The 20,768-nt window shown below is 36.3% G+C and overlaps 2 protein-coding genes across 5 annotated transcripts; one reads left to right on the top strand and one right to left on the bottom strand.

The window, feature by feature from the left end:
• Positions 1-9,168: 9,168 nt before the first annotated feature.
• Positions 9,169-16,457, top strand: LOC107630650 (Homeodomain-like transcriptional regulator). Of its 2 annotated transcripts, none has more exons than XM_088506962.1 (16): positions 9,169-9,394; positions 9,609-9,932; positions 10,244-10,302; positions 10,375-10,653; positions 10,735-10,951; positions 11,065-11,165; positions 11,880-11,966; positions 12,076-12,207; positions 12,342-12,482; positions 12,704-12,826; positions 13,221-13,679; positions 13,789-14,172; positions 14,339-14,956; positions 15,380-15,484; positions 15,588-15,789; positions 15,957-16,457. In XM_088506962.1, exons 2-16 carry the CDS (start codon positions 9,641-9,643, stop codon positions 15,974-15,976), a joined length of 3,219 nt encoding a protein of 1,072 aa, XP_088363088.1. In that variant the 5' UTR covers positions 9,169-9,394; positions 9,609-9,640; the 3' UTR covers positions 15,977-16,457. The 2 variants fall into 2 exon arrangements, with proteins under 2 accessions (XP_088363088.1, XP_088363089.1); XM_088506963.1 differs by having other exon boundaries at positions 9,215-9,497.
• A 905-nt stretch (positions 16,458-17,362) lies between these two features.
• On the bottom strand, positions 17,363-20,533 carry NAP7 (non-intrinsic ABC protein 7). Of its 3 annotated transcripts, none has more exons than XR_015907002.1 (8): positions 20,335-20,466; positions 19,950-20,237; positions 19,506-19,727; positions 19,293-19,415; positions 19,016-19,192; positions 18,716-18,813; positions 17,991-18,136; positions 17,363-17,735 (listed from the first exon to the last, which is right to left on the bottom strand). XR_015907002.1 is itself a non-coding variant. In XM_016333852.3 (7 exons), exons 1-5 carry the CDS (start codon positions 20,223-20,225, stop codon positions 18,724-18,726), a joined length of 888 nt encoding a protein of 295 aa, XP_016189338.1. In that variant the 5' UTR covers positions 20,226-20,533; the 3' UTR covers positions 17,363-17,735; positions 17,991-18,031; positions 18,716-18,723. The 3 variants fall into 3 exon arrangements, 1 of the variants encoding a protein (XP_016189338.1); XR_002359513.2 differs by having other exon boundaries at positions 17,991-18,126; positions 20,335-20,465; XM_016333852.3 differs by having other exon boundaries at positions 17,991-18,031; positions 19,950-20,533.
• Positions 20,534-20,768: the final 235 nt, after the last annotated feature.

Raw genomic sequence — 20,768 nt, 5'->3', positions numbered from 1 at the left:
TTTACCGATGATTTTTCCTCCATCACCAGCAGAGAATTATTAAAAAGTAGTCATAGCACTCTTAGTGAAGCCAACTAGCTTGATCCTGTATAATGAATACAACAATATCATTACCAACAACATTTATATCCACTCTTAATTGGATTTTATACCATGAAAGAGGCCGATGAAAAAAGATGAGAGAATATCAGCAAATTTTTTTATGATAAAGCAATGTTATAGCTTACAAGAATGGTTCCATATCCATGCCAGATATATTATATAAATAGGAGGCATGGCAATCTTCTAAGCTTAGGTATACATATGTTTGGCAGTTTACATAAAAAGATTCATAAAATTTATATAATTGGAACTGGAATTTCACTGTTTTTCCTTAAATATGAAATGAAATTTTATGCAATAAACTATAAAACACAGCAAAATCAATATAAATAGATCTAAATAATTTCATCATAGTTAGAAATATGAGAATGCACTAACAAAATAACCACCTGAATAAACAAATTAATTTACCTAAATTTCCAAAATAGAGAAGAAACAGAGGAACAGAGAACCAGAGATAAAATATACTTACCTTGTAGTGTTTATGGTAAGGGTTGAGTGCCAATTGAGGGACAGGCAGCAACGATTGAGGCAGCGTTTTAGGGTTTGCGAGAGAGAGACCACTGAGGGAGGAGGAGGGCATGCTGATGCCTGGGTGCGTGGACGAAGCAGCGCCGATGGAGGGTTCCGAATCCAACTATATAACTTGCGTTGATGGTGCGAGGGTTGGGTGCGAGAGATGGTTGAAGGTGCGACAAAGAAAGGGTTAAGTGCAAGGGTTAGATGGAGGGCTGTGATGAACATGAAAGTGAGCTGGGTGCGACAGTCATCAACAGTGATGAACAAGAATGCGAGCCGAGGGTTAGGTGTGAGAGATGGTTGAGAAACAACAAGGGTGCGACAGAGAGAGGGCTAGGTGCGAGGGTTAGATGAAGGGCTAGGATGAACATGAAGGCGAGCTGGGTGTGACGATCACCGGCAGTGATGAACACGAAGGCGACCTACTGTTGGGTGGTGCGGAATTTAGAGTCCACAAACTAACCGGCAAGTGCACCGAGTCGTACCAAGTAATACCTCAGGTGAGTGAGAGTCGATCCCACGAGGATTGATGGATCAAGCAACAATGATTGAGTGATTGGCTTAGTCAGACAAACAGAAAATGGTGTTTGGAAGTTCAAAAGCATTAAACAGTAGATTCAGAATATCAGAAGGCAGGCAGTAAATAAGTTGAGAATAATATATGGAGAAACAGTTAAGGCTTCAGAGTTATCTATTTTCCTAATTGACTTTTCTTACTAACTATTTTAATCATGCAAGATTTAATTCATGGCAAACCATATGTGACTAAACCCTAATTCCTTAGACCTTTTTAGTCTCCTCTAACTCTCAAAAACTGCCAATTCCTTGGTCAATTAATTCCAATTAGAGGGTGAAGTTCAATTCTAGTTATATGCCACAGAAATCCTAATTACCCAAATATAAGAGGATTATATGTCACGTATCCGTTAAATGCAGATAATTTGAAATTTAGGAGAATATGTTTTCAAGCTGTTGTTCAAGTAAAGAGCTTTTCCAAGTTATACAAAAACTCAATTAGAAAGAGGGTCATACTTCCGTTCCACCCAATTTCATAAAATAAAGAATGAAAACAATTCTTGAATTATATGAATCAATACATGAATTAAAATAGAAAAACAATAGAATCAATCTATACAATAGACAGAGCTCCTAACTTTAATAGTGGAGATTTAGTTGCTCATGGTTCAGAGTGGAAACTAGGATTCTCTTAAACTGTAAATTGGAATTAGGTAGAATAATTCCTGAAGAGAAGTTTCTTTTCTCTTTTATATCTAATCCTAATTAATTTAAAATCTATTTTCTAAAACTAAAATAATATATTTTTCTATTTTTAAAATAAATTAAATTAAATCAAAATTAAATAAAGATCTTCGTAGCATTCTTTTGATTGAGCGCTGGGACCACCTTGGTTCATATAGATCTTGCGCCTAACTTGAATTGGGACACGCCTAACTTGGAGTGGCCGGTGAGAATTGGCGTGCAAGGCTTAACATTGGCGCCTTACTTGAAAAGTCATGCGCCTTACTTGATCATGGCAGCATGGATTAGAGCTAAGTGAGGGATGCTGCGCCTAACTTAAGGATTCATGCGCCTTACTTGGAATCTCGCTAATTGATGCGTGTTGTTTATGCTGTCTTGCGCCTAACTTGAGAAATCTCATGTTAGGCGCAGCCTTGGCCGAATTGGTGGGAGAGAAGTGTGGACTATTATATATCATTGGAAAGCTCTGGAAGTTAGCTTTCCAACGCCATTGGAATCATTTCTATTGGACCTCTGTAGCTCGAGTTATTCAAGTTTGAGTGTTGAGAGGTCAGGGTTGATAGCATCATTCGCCTTCTTCTCTTTTTCTGCGAAAACTCCATCAAATCCAGCCAAATGCTACCTAAAATAAACAGAATTGCACACGACTCAAAGTAACATCCATAGTGACTAAAAGGTAATTAATTCTTGATTAAACTCAATAAATTACATGCAAATTCACTAGGAAAAGATAAGAATGATGCTCACGCATCACTGGGTGCGACGGCTTCTTTGGGATTAAAGTGAATTTGGAAATAAAGTGAAGTGTATGTTGTCACTTCTAGGATTAAAAATTAAAACTTAGAAAAAAGTAATGTGTGGAAAAAATGGGTGGGAAATTAAATTTTTTGGGGGATGAGAGACTCTATCAGTACGCTTTTGTAAGGTGCTTAAATAAATACATGATATGGGCACGCTTTTGAAGCGTGACCATTGGAAGACAAACTAGCCACGCTTTTAAAACATAGTTATTTTCCTATAAAAGCGTGGCAAAAAAGCGTGGCCAAATCACAAATAAGTGGTCACCCTCATAAAGTGTGCCGGTTTCCCTCTAAAAGCGTGGCAAAAAAAAGCGTGGCCAAATCACAAATCAGTAGCCATTGACTACTTTTGGCCACGCTTTAAAAGCGTGGCAAGGAAAAAGTGTGCCAACAGGCCTTTTTTTTGTAGAGATAATGCAATCCATCAAATTCCTACAACATAGTTGTAACCAGATTTAGCTAAACAGATGAGAATTCATAGTAACAAGAGAAAACAAAAACAAAAACTATTAAGAAACAAAGAGAACAAAATCCTAGCTACTAACACAAACAAGCAGACAAATAAAAAGCAAATTATTTACAATATTAACATACGAACAATAACTAATAACTAGCACACATTGCAATTTTCCGGCAACGGCATCAAAAACTTGACGTGGGCCAAACATTGGTTTAGAATTTTCTCAATAAAAGAATTGCTTCGTCAGTAGTATAGTTTCGAACCAATAATTGACCCGTATCAAAGTTTAATTTATTTGTCACAAATGCAAACCAATAAAAACTGAGAGTATTAGATCTCGGGTCGTCTCTCAAAAAAATTGCAGTGAGGTATGCATATTATCGGTTATGATAATAGGGGCTTGCAAATAAACAGACAAGAAAATAAATTGCACGAAAGTAAAGCTAATAACTAAAGGGAATATAAATGCTAAAAGACACTCCTGGCAAGGATTGAGAATCAAAGCTTCCTAACTAAGTCATTAACCACAATCATGGCGATTACCTAGAGTTAATCCCGTTTAGTCATCCCTAACATTGGGAGAAAGTCAAATAGGCATAGTCAATCTTAATCCATAGGTCTTACTCGTCAATAGAAACAAGAACAAATAACAACCCTAAATCATCAATCAATATTGGACATCAACGACTCTCGTGTCACTAACCACGACATGATAATTACAAGAGTGAACCCAATTAGTCAACCTCTAATGATGAGATAAGTCAACCGAGCTTAATCATTCTCAATCCATAGGTCTTACTCGTTAATGAAAATAAGATTAATTAAAGGGTTAAGTACTATTTTCGTCCCTAAGGTCTAGGGTGAAAATCAAATTCGTCCCCAACCTTTTTTTGTTATTAAAATCATCCTCAACGTTACAAAACGTTAAAAAATCATCCTTTTGTTCAGAAATAATATTTTTTGGACAATTTTACCCTTAAACAAAAATAAAAAATATTAAAAATAAAATAAACCGCCCCACCCCCCACCCCTTCCCTTACCCCCCACCTATCCCACCTAAAACGAACAGAAAAACAACAAAAAAAGTACTCGAAGGCACCCTTATGAGCAATGCCTTCAAGGTCTTCAACTACTCCACCGATCTTGATAAGAATGTCTTCGCCTACAATGCTGTCATTGTTGGATTTGTTGGGAATGGGCTTTCCTTGGATGGCTTCTTGGTTTACAAGCGAATGCGCCATCTGGGTGTCACTCCGGATAAGTACACATTCTCGTGTGTGATAAGAGCCTGTGTGGAGGATTTGGAGGTTAAGAAGATTCATGGATTTTTGTTTAAGTTTGGATTCGAGTTGGATGTGCTTGTGGGGAGTGCTCTGATTAATACTTATATGAAATTTGGGTTGGTGATGGATGCACATGAGATGTTTGAGGAATTGCCTCTTAGAGATTTGGTACTTTGGAACTCAATGCTCAATGGGTATGTATTTGGCGGTGACTTCGAATATGTTTCCAAATATGCTGTATTGGATGAACCTACCGCTGTGGCTCAACGTTGCCGGAATATTCTCCACACCCGTGGGCGCTGCCGGCTGCTGGTGCTGCTATTGATGGTCTAATTCCATGTGACAAAAGAATGTTAAACAGTAGAGTGAGGAGGTTAAGGGAGGAAGATGATGATGAAGGGTATTTGAGTTGTTGTTGCCATTGTTGGTGTTGTTTGGATGAAGGGGTGGTGTTGTAATGGGTTCAGATTAAAGAGTGGTGTGGTAGTGGTGATGACTAATGATGCAGGGGATTAGTGGTGAGGATGGGGAGAATTTTTTTTGAAGGGCAAAATTGTCCAAAAAATGTTATTTATGGACAAAAGGATGATTTTATAACGTTTTGTAACGTTGAGGATGATTTTAATAACAAAAAAAGGTCGGGGGACGAATTTGATTTTCACCCCAGACCTTAGGGACAAAAACAGTACTTAACCCTTAATTAAAATATCTAAATTATCAATCAATTTGGACATTAGTGACTCAAGGTCACCTCAATTACTCAATTCCAAGCCAAGAGTGTAAAAATCTACCCTAAAACTAAGAGAAGCATTTTCACAAACACTTGGAAGGCATAAAAATAAAACATGGTAAATTTGTAATAATAATAAAATCTAAAAAGACCAAATACAAGAAAACAATAACAATAACTCAAACAAGCATCAAGAAAACATAAGATATCAAATTGCATTAAAAAAAACCAAAATTAACAAGAGTTCATGAAACTAAAAGCAACAAAATAGAGAAATTAACAAGTAAAACTAAGAGAATTAAGATGCTAGAATAATAAAAAGTGAGGAAAACTAAATTAAAACAAGATCAAAACCTAAATATGGGGAGAAAACTAAACCTAAAACCCTAAATTCTAGAGAGAAGAGAGAGATAGAATTCTAACTTAAAACATGGCCTAAAACTATTCTAATTTCTCCTCCCTTGATCCTTCTTGAGTTTGGCTTGAAATACTTCAGAACTGAGCTAGAATTAGGCTTGAAAAGGCCCTGAAATTGCCAGCCACGTGTTTTCGTAAGTGAATTTTGTGCCATCAATCATGCATACGCATGGCCATAAAATGCTCCAAACTTCATTTCTTCATGAATTCTTCACTTTACATTCTTTTTCTTCACTTCTTCAATCCAATCTTTGCCTTCTAAACCTAAATAAATTAATAAACAAACCAAGGCATCGAATAGAATTAAAGTGAATTAAAATTAATAATTTAAAGGCCTAAAAAGCATGTTTTACTCTTAAGCACAATTTAGGAAGAAATTACAAAATCGTGCTATTTCAATGAATAAATACATACAAGATAAGTTGATAAAATCCACTCAATTCAACCTAAAATTTACCATAAAATTATGGTTTATCATTCATGTTTCCCCATTCTCCGCAAAGAAGCTTATATAGTAGGGGATGAGTTCCTCTACTCTTACCTCTTCTCCCCTCATGATGGAATGGATAAGGACTGCTCTTTCTATTGTTACTTCAGAATGGTTGGATGTTGGAATTATGTTATGCTGAAAAAAGTCCAACCATCCTTTAACAACATGGATCTGTTGGGTCCTTCTAAGTGTGAGTGGCTCTCCACTTGTACTCATCGTCCACCGCGTGTTCGGAAGACAAATATCTTGGAGGACTTTTTCCAACCGTTTATCTCCGTTCAGCCTTATTCCATAATCATAGTAATCATCCCCCAAGTTATGAGGTTAAGGAGGGATGCGGAGAACTCTTCTAACACTCTTGGAACCAAAATCAATATTCATTCCCCGTACATAGCTCTTGAATTCTTCAACTGCATCCTTGGTTATTTTCCATGCATTGGCATAGAACTTTCGGACTAAAGTGGCTCCCAATTACTCGAGAGGATTAGCCAAGATTTTCCACTTTCTTCTTACTATCTCGCTTGAAATTTCTGGATAGTCTCTGAGTTTCAGATCAAACTTGACTTTAAGGTTGATTCCTTTATTTATCCTTCGAACAGTTTTTTATACCTTTTTCATTCTTCATAGAATGATTCGCTCTCCTTTTGAGAAAAAGAAGTGAGATCATTCCTAATCGAATTACACTTTTATTATCAGTCGTCATTCTTTTTTCCTCTTTCCCTTGCATGAGCAATAAAAACAAGATCAAACGTACCTTACAGTATACAAGAATTAAAGAAATAAGACTAAAGAAAAGAAAAGGAAAGACAAAAAACATAGAAGAAAAGAAAAGAAAATAAAGAAACAAAGAGTGAAATAAAATAAAAGAAAGTAAACAAGATCTAAGTTAGGATTTAACCAGACGTTATGTTGTCAATCTCAATTAATCTCTGACAACGGTGCCAAAGACTTGATGAGCGAAAAGTAAAGTTCACGGATACCGGCAAGTGCACTGGATCGTACAAATAATACCTCGGTGAGTGGATATCATTCCCACAAGAATTAAAGGACTGAGCAAGTAAATATCAGATTAAATATCTAATTAGATTAAAATAACCTGGATTGATGAGGGCAAAACTTGTATCTTGCTTGGAATCTTGAGTGCTTGAGAGACAGTGAACTTGGATGTTGATCGAGAGAAGACAATAATGGTGAGAGTCAAGGGCTTCGGAGATGTATTTGCTTTTAGGAAAACTAAACCTTGTTTGCTTATTTTGAAGTATGCAAATATCTTTCATGACAAATCTTTAGTAACTAATTTCCAATTCCATGGTGTCTCAGATTCTCTTCAATCAAATAGTTGTCAGTTAATTAATTAAAGAGTTTAAGCACAAAAACTAATTCAATTTCTAATAGGATTTAAAAGTAGTCCTTAGATCGAATTATATGTCACGTATTCAAGCTAGTCCTGTTCAGTAACCTTAGAAGAAAACACAATTTTCAAAAATTGTTCTAATCCAAATTATATGTCACTTATTCAAAATTAGAGTGATTGAAAATCATGCATATGTCGCACACTAATTGAACCACTATTCCTAACTGAATTCAAAGAGTCATGTGAAAGAGTTTTCAACCTTTAATTCAATTATCAAATTTTGTAATTAAATTAAAAGAATTCAAAAGGGACTTGTATACCTTTCGATGATGTTAATCCGAATGAAGAACGAATAACTCAATCATGAAATCAATGTAAGACTTCAAAATAAAATAAACGTAGATTCATAATCCATAGAAAATATAAACAGAGCTTCTAACCCTTTGACAAAGAATTAGTTACCCATGGAATGAAAGAAAAACAAGAAGAAAATTGTGTTGAGGAGCGGAATATTCCCCTCATTAAACAAGGTTCACTTATTTATATCCTAATTCTAGGATTCAAATTCAAACTATCCTAATCTCATCTGTTAGAGAAAAAGATAAGATAACTAATTATTGACTTCAATTTCAAAATCAAAATAATAATAATTCAAATCAAATTATAACGACGAAATCCTTTATGTTTCTAGAAAGAATTAATAAGTAATCTTCTAGAGTCTTCAATATTTTAGATGTGATTAAGACTTCTAATAATGTAGATAATTAAGCTTGAGTCTTAATTGTTACTTCTTGAAAGTTGAAATTGTCTTTAATTTGGATTTGCATTAGAGAAAATTGGGCAAAAGCCCAAAATTCCACCTTCTAGGGAGGACACGCGCCGGACGTGTGTATGGAGTGCTTGGAGGACGCTCGGTGGATGAAGGGAGAAAGGTGGGTGCACTGGGCGTAGGTGTTGTCCACTGGGTATAGGTGCTGTCCGCTGAGCATGGAGAGCTAGCCGCATGGCGTATGCCCTTGGCCGCCAGGCGTGGGCCCTTGTCTGCTCGGCGTGCTTGCTTGGGTGCCTTTGGGTGTCCAAGTTAGCCTTTTATGGCATGGTTTTGTTTCTTAAGTCACGATTTATCTGTACTTGTGATTTCTTTGTAAAAAAACTTCGATTTTTGCTGATTTTGAGCCTAAAAACTCGTGAAAACACATAAATACTATTCTAATTTCGAATATTTGATTAAAATCTAAAAAAATAAATAAAAAAATTTTAAAAATTACTTAAGATGACCTGTCATTAGCAATATATAAAAAACACTATATTTTATCTTTTTTTGTTTGTACATACCAGCTCATACACACTAAATCCAACTGATACTCGAAGTGAGAATCGATTCTAACTGTGGCTTAATATGAGGCAAAGTGGCAAACTGATTTCCCACACACCCTGCCTCAATACTATATATTTTGTCATTCAATTAAAAGTTTAGAACTAGTTCTTTTTTTTTTTTTTTGTTGGACGTGAATTAAAACCGGTTCTGAGTTGAGGACAAACTCCCAAACCGTACACGGGCTTAAATTGAGCCCAACAAATTGGAGGAGCATGTTAAGAGAAGGGCTATCGCCTATTGGCTATGCGATTATATATAACCCAAAAAAAGCCCAAACAAAGGAGGGAAAAAGAAAGCCCGATTCTGAAAATAAAGAACAAAAGACAATGGGTGCTAGTGCTGCTGAGTACTGATATTGTGGTCAGATATTAGCGCGATTAGTGATTACAGATACTAATTGGTAAAAAGGAAAAATAAACGTAGATATTTCATTTCTGTTTCGTAAAACCCAAAACCCTACTTCCCTACTTCATCTGAGACTACTTTCTTCATTATCCCCTTTCCATTCCTTCTCTTCTCTTCGACTTTTTATAATAAACACACCATTTCATTTTCCTCTCTCATTTCATTTCCCAAACACACTGTCGAAGCTGCAATTCAGGTCAATTGCTCTCACATTTGCACAAGTTCATTCTCCTTATATCTTCTTAGCTCACACTCACTCCACTAATCCAAATTTCGCGGAATCACTTAATTTCAGCTCAGTTCAGTCATTGATCTTCGTAGCACTGCATAAACGCATTTCCCGCTGATAATTTTCATCTAATTTTTTAGTTTCCATTAACACCTTCCATTTCTTGTTTGTGGCGGTGCAGATGAGAAGAAGCACCTAACAGCACGGACGGGAATGGAGACGGAGGAGGGAGAAAATGGAGTGATCGTGCCACCTCGTTCCGGTGCTGGTAAAAGCCTGTTCGGAATCGCCGCCGCAGCTTCTAGAAGGATGCAACAACAGCAACGGCATAGAGAGAAGGAGAACTCTAACGCTCCTTCGCCTTCAACTTACGATATGGCTGTAACAGGGAGAGTTAGTAGAAAGAAGAAGCATAAGCGTCTTCAGGAATTTTTTACAACGGACTATGATAATTTGAGGAGCGATGGTCCTCCTATTGGTCTCGAATTTGATTATCTTCCTTCTCGTGCGTCTCTCTCTCCCTTCCTCTCTCTGGTTTATGCTACTGATTTGTTAATTAATTTGTTCGTTCTTCTTTTATAAGCCATTATTTTAAATTGTGATTTGTACAAGTAGAGCCATGGTAGTAGTTGCTATTCAGCTGCAGAGACTGCCAAAACTGCAATATTGGGTTGTTTTAAACAATGACTTAATTGCAGTAGTTTGAACAGCAACGGATTAATAGCTAATTAATTAATTTGTTATTCTTTATTTGAGAGTGGAGATTGAGGGAGTGAAGTTGTGTTGTGTTGAATAACTTTGTCATTGATTGCTTAGGGTCAGAGAGTTACACTCCTTCATATGTAGAGGACTACGGGCCCGCCAAAATGAGAAAGGTAACTTTTATTATCGTGAGGATGAATTTTTAAGTTTCTTGTGACACCCTATCTCAGTTCCTTTTTCCTCAGGTTTCCAAGAGTGCATGTGGAAGTCACCCAAGCTTTAATAAGAAAACATCAGTGAAGAAACATGGTATGGGCAAAGGTTTGATGACAGTCTGGAGGGCAACCAATCCTTATGCTGAAGACCTTCCAAATGACTTTGATTTTGATAGCCGAGAGCAAGGCACTCATCTAGTCTCAAAGTCTATGGTACAGAAACCAGTTCGTGAGAACAGAAGAAATAAAACACAGCACAGGATAAATAAGTCTCAGGACAAGAGGAAACTTTCCATACAAAGACAAATGGTAAATAAAATGTTGAGTTTTTCAGTATTCTGGTTGATTTTGCTGGACTTCGCAAGATTACAGCTTGCTTTTATCTGGCAGGGGAAATCTAATCTATATGTAACTCAGAACCAGTCATTGAAGGAAAAATGTGAACTTGAGGTGGATAGCGCAATATTTGAGGAGGGATTTGATCAAATTTCAATGTTAGTCGATGATGAGGAGCTTGAGATGAGAGAGTTCCGAGCAGGAACCAATATGCTGTTGTGTTCTGATCATCTTGCTGCAAGTGGAATGTTTGGTTGCGCACTCTGCAAAGGTAACTTTTGCAGGAATAACTTTCCCCCAAACGTATGTGTTTTGTTCTAGTGACTGCATGAATCTGAAATGTTCTGATTATTAGCAGTCACTGATTGCCTGGGTCCTTTACAGATGTGCTAGTTAAGTTCCCCCCAGATACTGTCAAAATGAAGAAACCTATCTGTTTGCAACCTTGGGATTCCTCTCCAGAAATTGTGAAGAAATTATTTAAGGTGCATATGATCAACTTTTTTGACTTGAGAGATCCTTTTTTTGTGAATGCATATGTTCTTCTGCTATATTTGTACCTATGTGCAGATGCACTTCTCTATACATTTCTTTGAGTTACCCTTGTATAGTATACATTTTTACGTTGGTGCTGAATAAAGGCTGCCATGTTAGATAAAAGTGTAAAATCTAATTGACATATTTACAGACGTAAATGAAAGATTTAATTGTTTATATTAAGAACTATATATCGTGAGCGTTTTTTCTTTTCTCTAGAAGATTCACCAATCATAGGTGGGTAGGCCCCTTTATTTCCTAGTTTCTCATATTAGATCTTCATATTAGTATATGTTTTGTTCTTATACTTAGTGGGGTCATTTATCTGGGTGAGATCTGATGTCATTGTTGTTCTGCTCTGGCAATTGTCTCATATTCCAGAAAGATGTTAAAATAATTTTGAGCGAAGGTTTCTATTGTCACTTTCTATCCTATTACTATCTCATTCTTTGCCCCTTTTGAATGTTTGAGTAATTGGGATCTTATTTGTTACCCTACAATATCTGTTTGCTATGAATTGGAATACGTTCCCTCTTTGATTATTTAAGACTGTTAAGCTTACTTTATTGAGAATATGATCTTGCTTCATTTCTTATTGTTTTGAAACTTATTTTAATTACAATTGACTCAAACTGTTGTAGAACTAACTTTCTGTTTGGCAGGTTTTTCATTTCCTTTATACATATGCTACAGTAGTCAATATATGCCCATTCACTCTGGATGAGTTTGTTCAAGCATTTCATGATAAGGTAATTTGTCATTCTTGACCCAGGATTATATTTCAGAAGCATTTCCAGTTTCTTTGTTTAATTTTCCAGTTTATGAAAAATGGCTTACATTGGTGGATATGTCTACCAGGACTCAGTTTTAATTGGAAAGACTCACATAGCCCTTCTCTCACTTCTTCTATCTGACATTGAAGTGGAGCTTACCAATGGTTTTTCACCTCATTTAAATAAGTCCTGCAATTTTCTTGCATTGCTTCATTCAGTGAGTACCTTTACCTCATATTTGTGTGGTCGTGATATCTTACGCCTTGTTGTCTATTATGCAGAATAGCTCACAGTAGTCAATTATCGCTCAAGATAAGAATCCTTTACATGGTTTTAATAATGATTTGACAGGTTGAAAGTCAAGAATATTCTGTAGACTGCTGGAGAAGTTCTCTGAATGCTCTTACTTGGGTTGAAATACTTCGTCAAGTGCTTGTTGCTTCTGGATTTGGTTCAAAGCAAGGGGCCTTACGAAGAGAGGCACTTAGCAAGGTATTTCAGACAAGATCAGTTTAATTTAGATGTAAACGAACCATTATATTACAAATACTTTTGTTATTAACTTATTATTGGAAAACACAGGTTTACTTATCCTTTGTCTACTTTACTATATACTAAGATGAAATAAAATAATATTCAAATATTATATTCCATACATATATTTACTACTATTCATAGCTAATGCTACAACATACATATGCTATGTTCTATAGGAGTTGAATCTTTTTGTAAACTATGGCCTACACCCTGGCACCTTGAAGGGAGAGTTGTTTAAAATCTTGTCAGAGCGAGGAAACAATGGATGCAAGGTATCTGAGCTAGCAAACTTAAAACAGGTAACCAAGCGTGTGCTGTATGATGTTTGTCCTATTTTAATTTGGAAATTAAGAAATTAACCAGTTTCAAGAAAGTGATTTAGAAAGAGGAAAGTACAAGTTTGATGGGAGATACTACTGCCTATTTTAAAATATGGATTTGGATTCTCTAAAGTTTGAATTTCACTTTAGAGAGTAAAGTGTGATCCCTCACCATTGATTTCATAGGTGGGACCAATAATAAATATGAAAGAGAAACTATTCAAGGGTAGAAGATCACACTTTACTCTCTAAAGTGAAATTCAAACTTTAGAGGATCCAAATCCTTAAAATATCTTCATGATTGTTGTTATTAGATTTTTTGAAATATTAAGATGCTATTGTTTAATTTCAACTGTATTTTGATGTTTTGCAGATTGTAGAATTATACCTTGATGGCACAACTGGGGACCTGGAATCTTTAATATGTTCCACACTTTCAAGTGATATTACTTTATTTGAAAAGATTTCACCATCTGCATATCGTGTGCGTATGAGCACTGTTACGAAGGACATAGATGATTCTCAATCAGATATGGAGGATGCTGGGAGTGTTGATGATGAAATCAATTACAATGATACGTTTAGCAGTGATGATGATTTTGAAAATGATTCAAGAGGCGGCAACATGAGAAAACTGAAGTGTGCTAACGGTCATAAAACCAAGAATAATATGCTGAAAGTATATACTGAAATTGATGAGAGCCATCCAGGAGAAATATGGTTGTTAGGACTGATGGAGAGTGAATATTCAGATTTGAAAATTGAAGAAAAATTGAATGCTTTGGCTGCTCTAACTGATCTTCTTTCCTCTGGTTCCAGCATCAGGATGAAGGTAAACTACTGAACTTTTTTGGCCTTGGATTGTAATCCTGCTCTCAGTCTCAAATTGAAGTATTCATCTTATCCCATAAAGTTCTGATACTAAATGATCTTTCTTACAGGACCCAACAAAAATCACAGCTGACTGCCATTCGAGCATCCAACATGGTTCTGGAGCAAAAATAAAAAGAGCATCGTCAATAAAGAAGCCGGGACCATTTTGGTACCAGATTGGACAAATGCAACATGCAAAAGAATTGAACTCATCTTTTCTACCATGTCCAGTAGATTCCACATCCTTAATCTCAAATTCCAGTAACCAGGGGGAGAAGGAAAAAGGGTCCATTGATTCACATCCCATTCAATCAGTATTTTTGGGATCTGATCGTCGCTACAATAGATACTGGCTTTTCCTCGGCCCTTGTAATGCTGATGATCCTGGCCACAGGAGGGTTTACTTTGAATCTTCTGAAGATGGTCACTGGGAAGTGATTGATACTGAAGAGGTGAACTTATAAGATTATTATTGTACATAGCTCTTCTTGATTACTGAATTTTTTTTTCTAGTCAATTAGGAATTTTAGCTAAAACATTCTATTAGCCTAGTGTGTCTATTATATGCATTACTATTCAGGTGATGATAATTGTTTGTATTGGTTATCCTGTGTGCAGGCCTTATGTGCCTTGCTATCAGTGTTAGATGATAGAGGGAAACGGGAGGCTCATCTCATTGAATCTCTGGAAAAGCGGCAAGCATCTCTATGCAGATTTATGTCTAGGATTAAGGTTAACAGTACTGGAATGGGTTCTATGTTGCATTCTGATCAATCTGAGCTGGATATGGTTTCAGAAGACAGTTATTCCCCGGTATCTGATGTAGACAATCTGAATCTGATTGAGACTGCAAAAGACACACTACCTTCAGCAGGGGCTGTGATTATTGAAGCTGGAAAGAAGGGTGAGGAACAAGTGCAAAAGTGGCTCCGTGCTCAAGGATATGATTCTTGGATTTGGGGATCCTTTTATTTAGATCTTAACGTTGTAAAATATGGTAGAAGGTCTTATCTTGATTCTCTAGCGAAATGTCTGACTTGTCATGATCTTTATTGGAGAGACGAGAGACACTGCAGGATTTGCCATACCACATTTGAGCTTGATTTTGATCTAGAAGAGAGATACGCCATTCACAGAGCTACATGCTGTCAGAAAGAGGATGTTAATACATTTCCAAATCATAAAGTTCTATCATCACAGATTCAATCACTGAAAGCTGCAATTTATGCTATTGAGGTAAATTGTCATTCATCTGTTTTACATGCTGCCTTGGAATTGGATATATTGTATAATGTTGTAGTAGATTATGGGCACAAATGAAAGGTTTTCATGCAAAAACAAGGGAAAATATACCAAAATTTTTGAAAATTAGAAAGTGGTGTTGTGCTTTTGTGTGGATATATTTACTTTGTGCCACCTGATATGCTTTCGATGGTATCTCTGTTTGAGGGAAGTATATGGGATAGCTTGTTACTTCTGATCCAAAGTGTGCACACCAATGCTTTGTGAATGCTTGTCATCCTCTCCCTTTCACTGCTTCTCCAGCTTCCTGATATTTTTAATATTAATTACTTGCAGTGATTTGCATATATGTTATGCATATTGATATTTTGAAGTTTGATTTTTCTGTTTCCCATTGCTCTGTTGCCCTTTGTGCAGTCTGTTATGCCTGAAGATGCCTTGGTAGGTGCTTGGAGGAAATCTGCTCATAAGCTATGGGTTAAACGACTCAGGCGCACTTCATCTTTAGTTGAGCTTTTGCAGGTTTTGTTTTTAGCCTTCTGCTTTAAGGAATTTCGCTATGTGCCTGAAATTATATTTCTCACAACTGACCTATTATTTCCTTTTCAATTTCCTAATCTTATAGGTTCTCTCTGATTTCGTTGGTGCAATAAACAAGCACTGGCTGTTTGAGTGCAACTTACCAGATAAAGTTGTTCAAGAAATCATTGCATATTTTGCATTAATGCCCCATACATCATCAGCCCTTGCTCTCTGGTTGGTGAAGTTAGATGCCATAATTGCTCCCTACCTTGACAGAGGTCGTCCTCAGAAGAAGCAGGGAATCGGTAAGTGTTTAGATACTTTCAACATTGTCACATAATACACCACGTGACATCCTGAGTTGCTAAATTGTTATAGGTTTCGTTTGTAGCTTAAATAGGGGAACCATATGCGATTGATTGTTGCTGAGATTTTCGGTGTTTGATAGCCATATGTGGTTTTTCTCTTTCAGGCAATCATGGTCATTGCTGACGTGCTTCCATATATTGAGATAAAGGCATTTATATTATTGCAATTGAAATGAAATACTGGAACTCCTTGTTCTGCACCCGGATGCGCCAGTGGTGTTCTTTTATTTGATCAGAGATACATTGCTGGCTCAACTTGGTTCCTAAATTTCAATCCGACAGCAATATGGCAAAGACAGTACTGTGTATGTCGAAATCCTTTTCTTTTTGCATCTATTTTCTCGTTGATATATATTACAGGCAATCCTATTGATCAGATGTACAGCTTTAGTTTAGATCAATTATGGGTACCTAGAGGATTTTTGGTTAACTCCCACTCATTTTGTTACTCCAATCTCACTTCTCTCCTTGCTTTACGATGTTTGTAGTCTTCTCATTTGAGAAATCAATTTTGTCAACTTCCTCAATAATGTTGGTACTGAACGAAAATAATTTGTATGACGAGAATTATAAGGTTGAGGTTTGAGCCCATTTATACAAGAAAATTAAAGTAGCGTGTATAATTTGCAATTAGACTTGTTTAAATTGACCCAAAAACCGGATTGGGGATCAACCTACTATTCATGGAGTGTTGACATATTTCGTTTATTTTTTCTGTCAGTTGCATTAAGCTAACTCTAATTCTATCGAAAATTTCCAATATTGATGATAATGGAATCGACAAACTGATTAAAAAGAAAAAAAATTCCAATTTTGTTTAGAGCCTTATTTGAAAAGTATAGAATTCAGAATTTTATGTTTATTTTTGTTAAATAATTAGAAATTAATTAAAATTAAAATTTTAAAGTTATTTCAACACGCATTTCTTGATCAAGTATCAAAGAATAATTTGTAAATGTTGAGCCATTGCTGCTTGTGCTAACTTTCTTTTTCTTTTTTTTTTTTTTTCGGATTTTCATAGTATTTTTTAGTTTAACATGTTAAGGACTAACCTTATGCTTATTTAAACCTCACTTAAGAGTTTAATATTGACCAATGAATTACTACTTGCACAAAATAAGATTCAGACACTTATACTTATTTAAGCGGACTAGTAAACTAATTACTAGATCAATCCAAATTGGTTTGCATGTGCTAACTTTCCTTGGCAAATATAATTCCTATTTAAATTCTCATCAAAAAGGGTAAAAAAAAAAAAAAAAAAAAAAGAGATTGAATGACATTAAACATACGAGGTTAATCAAAATGAAGAAGGCTAGAGTGCTATCAGAATTTATTGCTTTTAACCATCGGTTAGTCATTAATGTTTAAAAGTATGGAATAAAGTATGTTGTTGGATTACTAAGTTAAAGGAATTAGACTAAAGTAATTGAATTGATTGCTAAGTGATGGCCAGAATCAATAAATTCTGATAGTCTCTTAACATTTCTGGATCAAAATAGTATGTGGCTAATGCGAACACTAACAAGAGATTGAGATATTACAAAATATAAATTTAAACTGCACTCGCAGCAAACGTAGCATGACAGAGCCAAATTTGCAATTAATAACATGAAATGAATAAATAAAAGCCTGTCTAACTATAAAGTAGAGGCAAACAAAACTTCAAAATATCCACGCTAATAGCTCTGTTGAGAATTAAGTAGATTCATATCATAGTTTAACAGTATTATTGTATTTCTGTATCAATGCCTATGGTAATGCCCAGAAGATTAATATCCTAAGTGGTGAACACATCACATCAGCCAACACGAGCTTTACACAGAATCAAAGGAGAAAGCAGAGTATAAGTGCAATCGCTTCAGTTAACATTGCTTACATACCTACAACAAAGATTGGCAACTTAAGAACAGAACTGGGGAAACTACAATAAATATAACTACTTCCTCTCACCATCCTTACTTAAGAAATAATAATCAATAAATGTATACGAAAAATCAAGATATAACAGGCAACATCAGGTAACTCGGTCAAATATGTTTGAGAACAGCTTAAAAACTTAGATGGCTAAGAATGCAATGCCAAGAAAGGCTGAACCTGGAAAAGAACATCTTTCAAGACAACATGGATGAACTTACCCAGTAGTGTGCCTGAAAGAAAATATTATTCTGCTCATAATCTGCGATGATGGTATTGAGATTAATGTCGATGCAATGAGATTCAACCTTCAAAAGGTTTGCTCATCTTCTAGCAAACTGGAGCAGAGAAAGGATTCTGAAAGCAACTGATTTTTCAATATATAAAATATTAACAAATAAAGAAAACTAGAAAAGGGTCCTAATAGAGACTAATGTCTGATGGAATGTTATTCAACCTTCAAGGTTTAAGTTTTCTTATCTTAGAGCATATAGGAACAGAGAAAAGCAACACTAAGAAACTCATTTCAATGTATAAAATATAGCCCAATCCCTATATATATATATACACACACACACATACTAATTCTTTAACATTGCAATCTTTATGCCAATATATTAGTTGGGCATCAAGCATGACTTACGAACATTAAATAATGTGTGGTTTCACACTTTCCTCAGGTACTTAACATACAGTCATATACCAATATCATGTCAGAATGAATATAGATATCAGATTGAAATGAAAGCTCTAGATGACTACTTTTTGTGAGGCCTATATATTTTACTCTTAATATATTATGGTTAATTGTTGCTCCTAATTATATATTGTCTATTTCCAAGAATGCTCCTAAAAGAGAAAGGCGAACATCTATAATACAAGGTGAATAAGAAGTGAATTTAAATTGAACAAGCACAACAAATTTACACCCAGATAATACCCTTACAAGATTTATTAGGTCAAAGCTGCAACTGTTTCATATCCCTCAGTCTCAATAGTTTCTACAATGGATATGTCGCCTGTCCTCGCAATTTTCCCTTTGTCCTGAAATTTCATAATAGGAAAGGTTCATTCGTGTTATTTTGCAGCACGAGTGCATTCATACTAAGTGTCAACACCTAAGATACATTTTTCTCTAAACTTCATGAGAAAATAGGGAGAAGGAATCTTGTCTAACTTCACTCTGAATCTTATCCATTCTCTTTAAGTTCAAAACTTATATAGTGGAAGATCAGTTGCAACTTACCATAACATGGACATGTGTGGGATTTAAAAGATCCAGTATTCTTCGATAGTGTGTTATCATCATCAAAGAATTCTTTGGGGCACGTATACGATTGACCGCACTTGCAACATCTCTGAGTGCATCAACATCCAATCCAGAATCAATTTCGTCCAGAATAGCCAAGTCTGCCCCCAAAACCTGCACCATGGATGGAGGTAAAAGTAAAGAAGTTAGGACAGAACAAACACTAATGATTCAATCACAACTTACAATAAAGAAACTAGGACTTAAACAGTACCGCAAGCTGCAAAATTTCATTGCGTTTGCGTTCTCCACCACTGAATCCTTCATTGACATTCCTATTGAGGAAGTCCGGCTTCATGTTAACAAGCTGGAGTTTCTCCATCAGGTAAGAGAAGCACTGCAAGACAGAACCACATATTCAGCTCAACAAACAATATCAGAAACAACTGGAACCATGCACAGCCCGATAAGACAAAAGACGACCCACCTCGAGTGGTCCAAGCTCAGGGAGGCCAAGCTTTCTCCTCCGTGCATTATATGCCATGACCAAAAACTCATCATTAGAAACACCAGGAATCTCAACAGGGGACTGGAAACTCATAAAAAGACCAGCTAGTGACCGCTCCTCGGGTTCCATTTCAAGCAAATTCTCCCCTTTGAACACAACACTGCCTCCAGTAACCTCATAATCAGGGTGACCCACAAGAACCTGCGAAAGGAAAATCCATAATAATCGAATCAACTCTTTTTTTTTCCCCTATTCACTTTCATTCCATGTATGGCATATCATAGCATCATAAATTCCTTAGCTTTACAGTAATCAAAATTCTTCATCGATACACAGAATAGCGTAGACTTCAATTGATCAACCATCTTGAGCAGAAGACTAAAAATTCAGCTAAAAATGAAAGAATTTAGGAAATGAAGGTACCTTAGCAAAAGTGCTTTTCCCGGAACCGTTCTTTCCCATGATGGCGTGAACCTCTCCCTCGTTGACCGTGAGGTTGACGCCGTGGAGAATCTCGACGCCGGATTCCAGGATCTTCGCCCTCAGGTCATTGACTTGGAGAAGAGGCTGCGGGGTGCCGGCGGCGGAAGTGGCTCTGACGGCGAGTGAAGAAGGGCGGTGGTAGCGGTGGGGAGGAAGCGTAAAAATCGAGGGATTGAAAGCGGGAGAAGGATGGAATGTAAGTGATAAGAGTCCCATCTCACTCTCAGTCTGCAAAACCAAAAGCAAATACTGAAACAAAAAATCTCTTGTTTTTTGTTGACTTATTCGGAAGATGAGAATCCTTAATCCTCTTCTTAGAACTTACGATAAAGATTAAGATGATGATCGAGGCCGTTTACTTTGTTATTATTTCCCCCTACTAATCCAATCTCTCTCCTTCCGTTTTCTTTCCTTCTTCCTTTTTTTTTGGTAGACTCTTTCCTTCATCATCATTTTCTTTTTTGTGGACACGAGGATATGAGCGTCCGAAGCCCAGAAAGGACACAAGGGCCAAGCCTAAGCCCAAACAATTCATTCGTCGTGCCGGTTCTTTTGAGATCTATTACTCCGACTAGGGGTGTGCATGGGTCGGGTGAAACCGGATTTGATGTGACCCAGATCCGACCCGAAATATATACCGGGTCTATTTGTTAGACTCGAATCCGACCCTAGACCCGATGAAACCTATACACTTTCGGGCCACGATTATACCGGGTAAAAACCGGGTGAAAACCGGGCCGTTAACATTATATTACCTTG

This window comes from Arachis ipaensis, chromosome B3, assembly GCF_059453495.1.
Source record: "Arachis ipaensis isolate K30076 ecotype BB chromosome B3, ASM5945349v1, whole genome shotgun sequence".
Taxonomy (NCBI): Eukaryota; Viridiplantae; Streptophyta; class Magnoliopsida; order Fabales; family Fabaceae; genus Arachis; species Arachis ipaensis.
The sequence above is the reverse complement of the archived record's forward strand: the minus strand, read 5'-3'. Positions and strand labels throughout refer to the sequence as shown.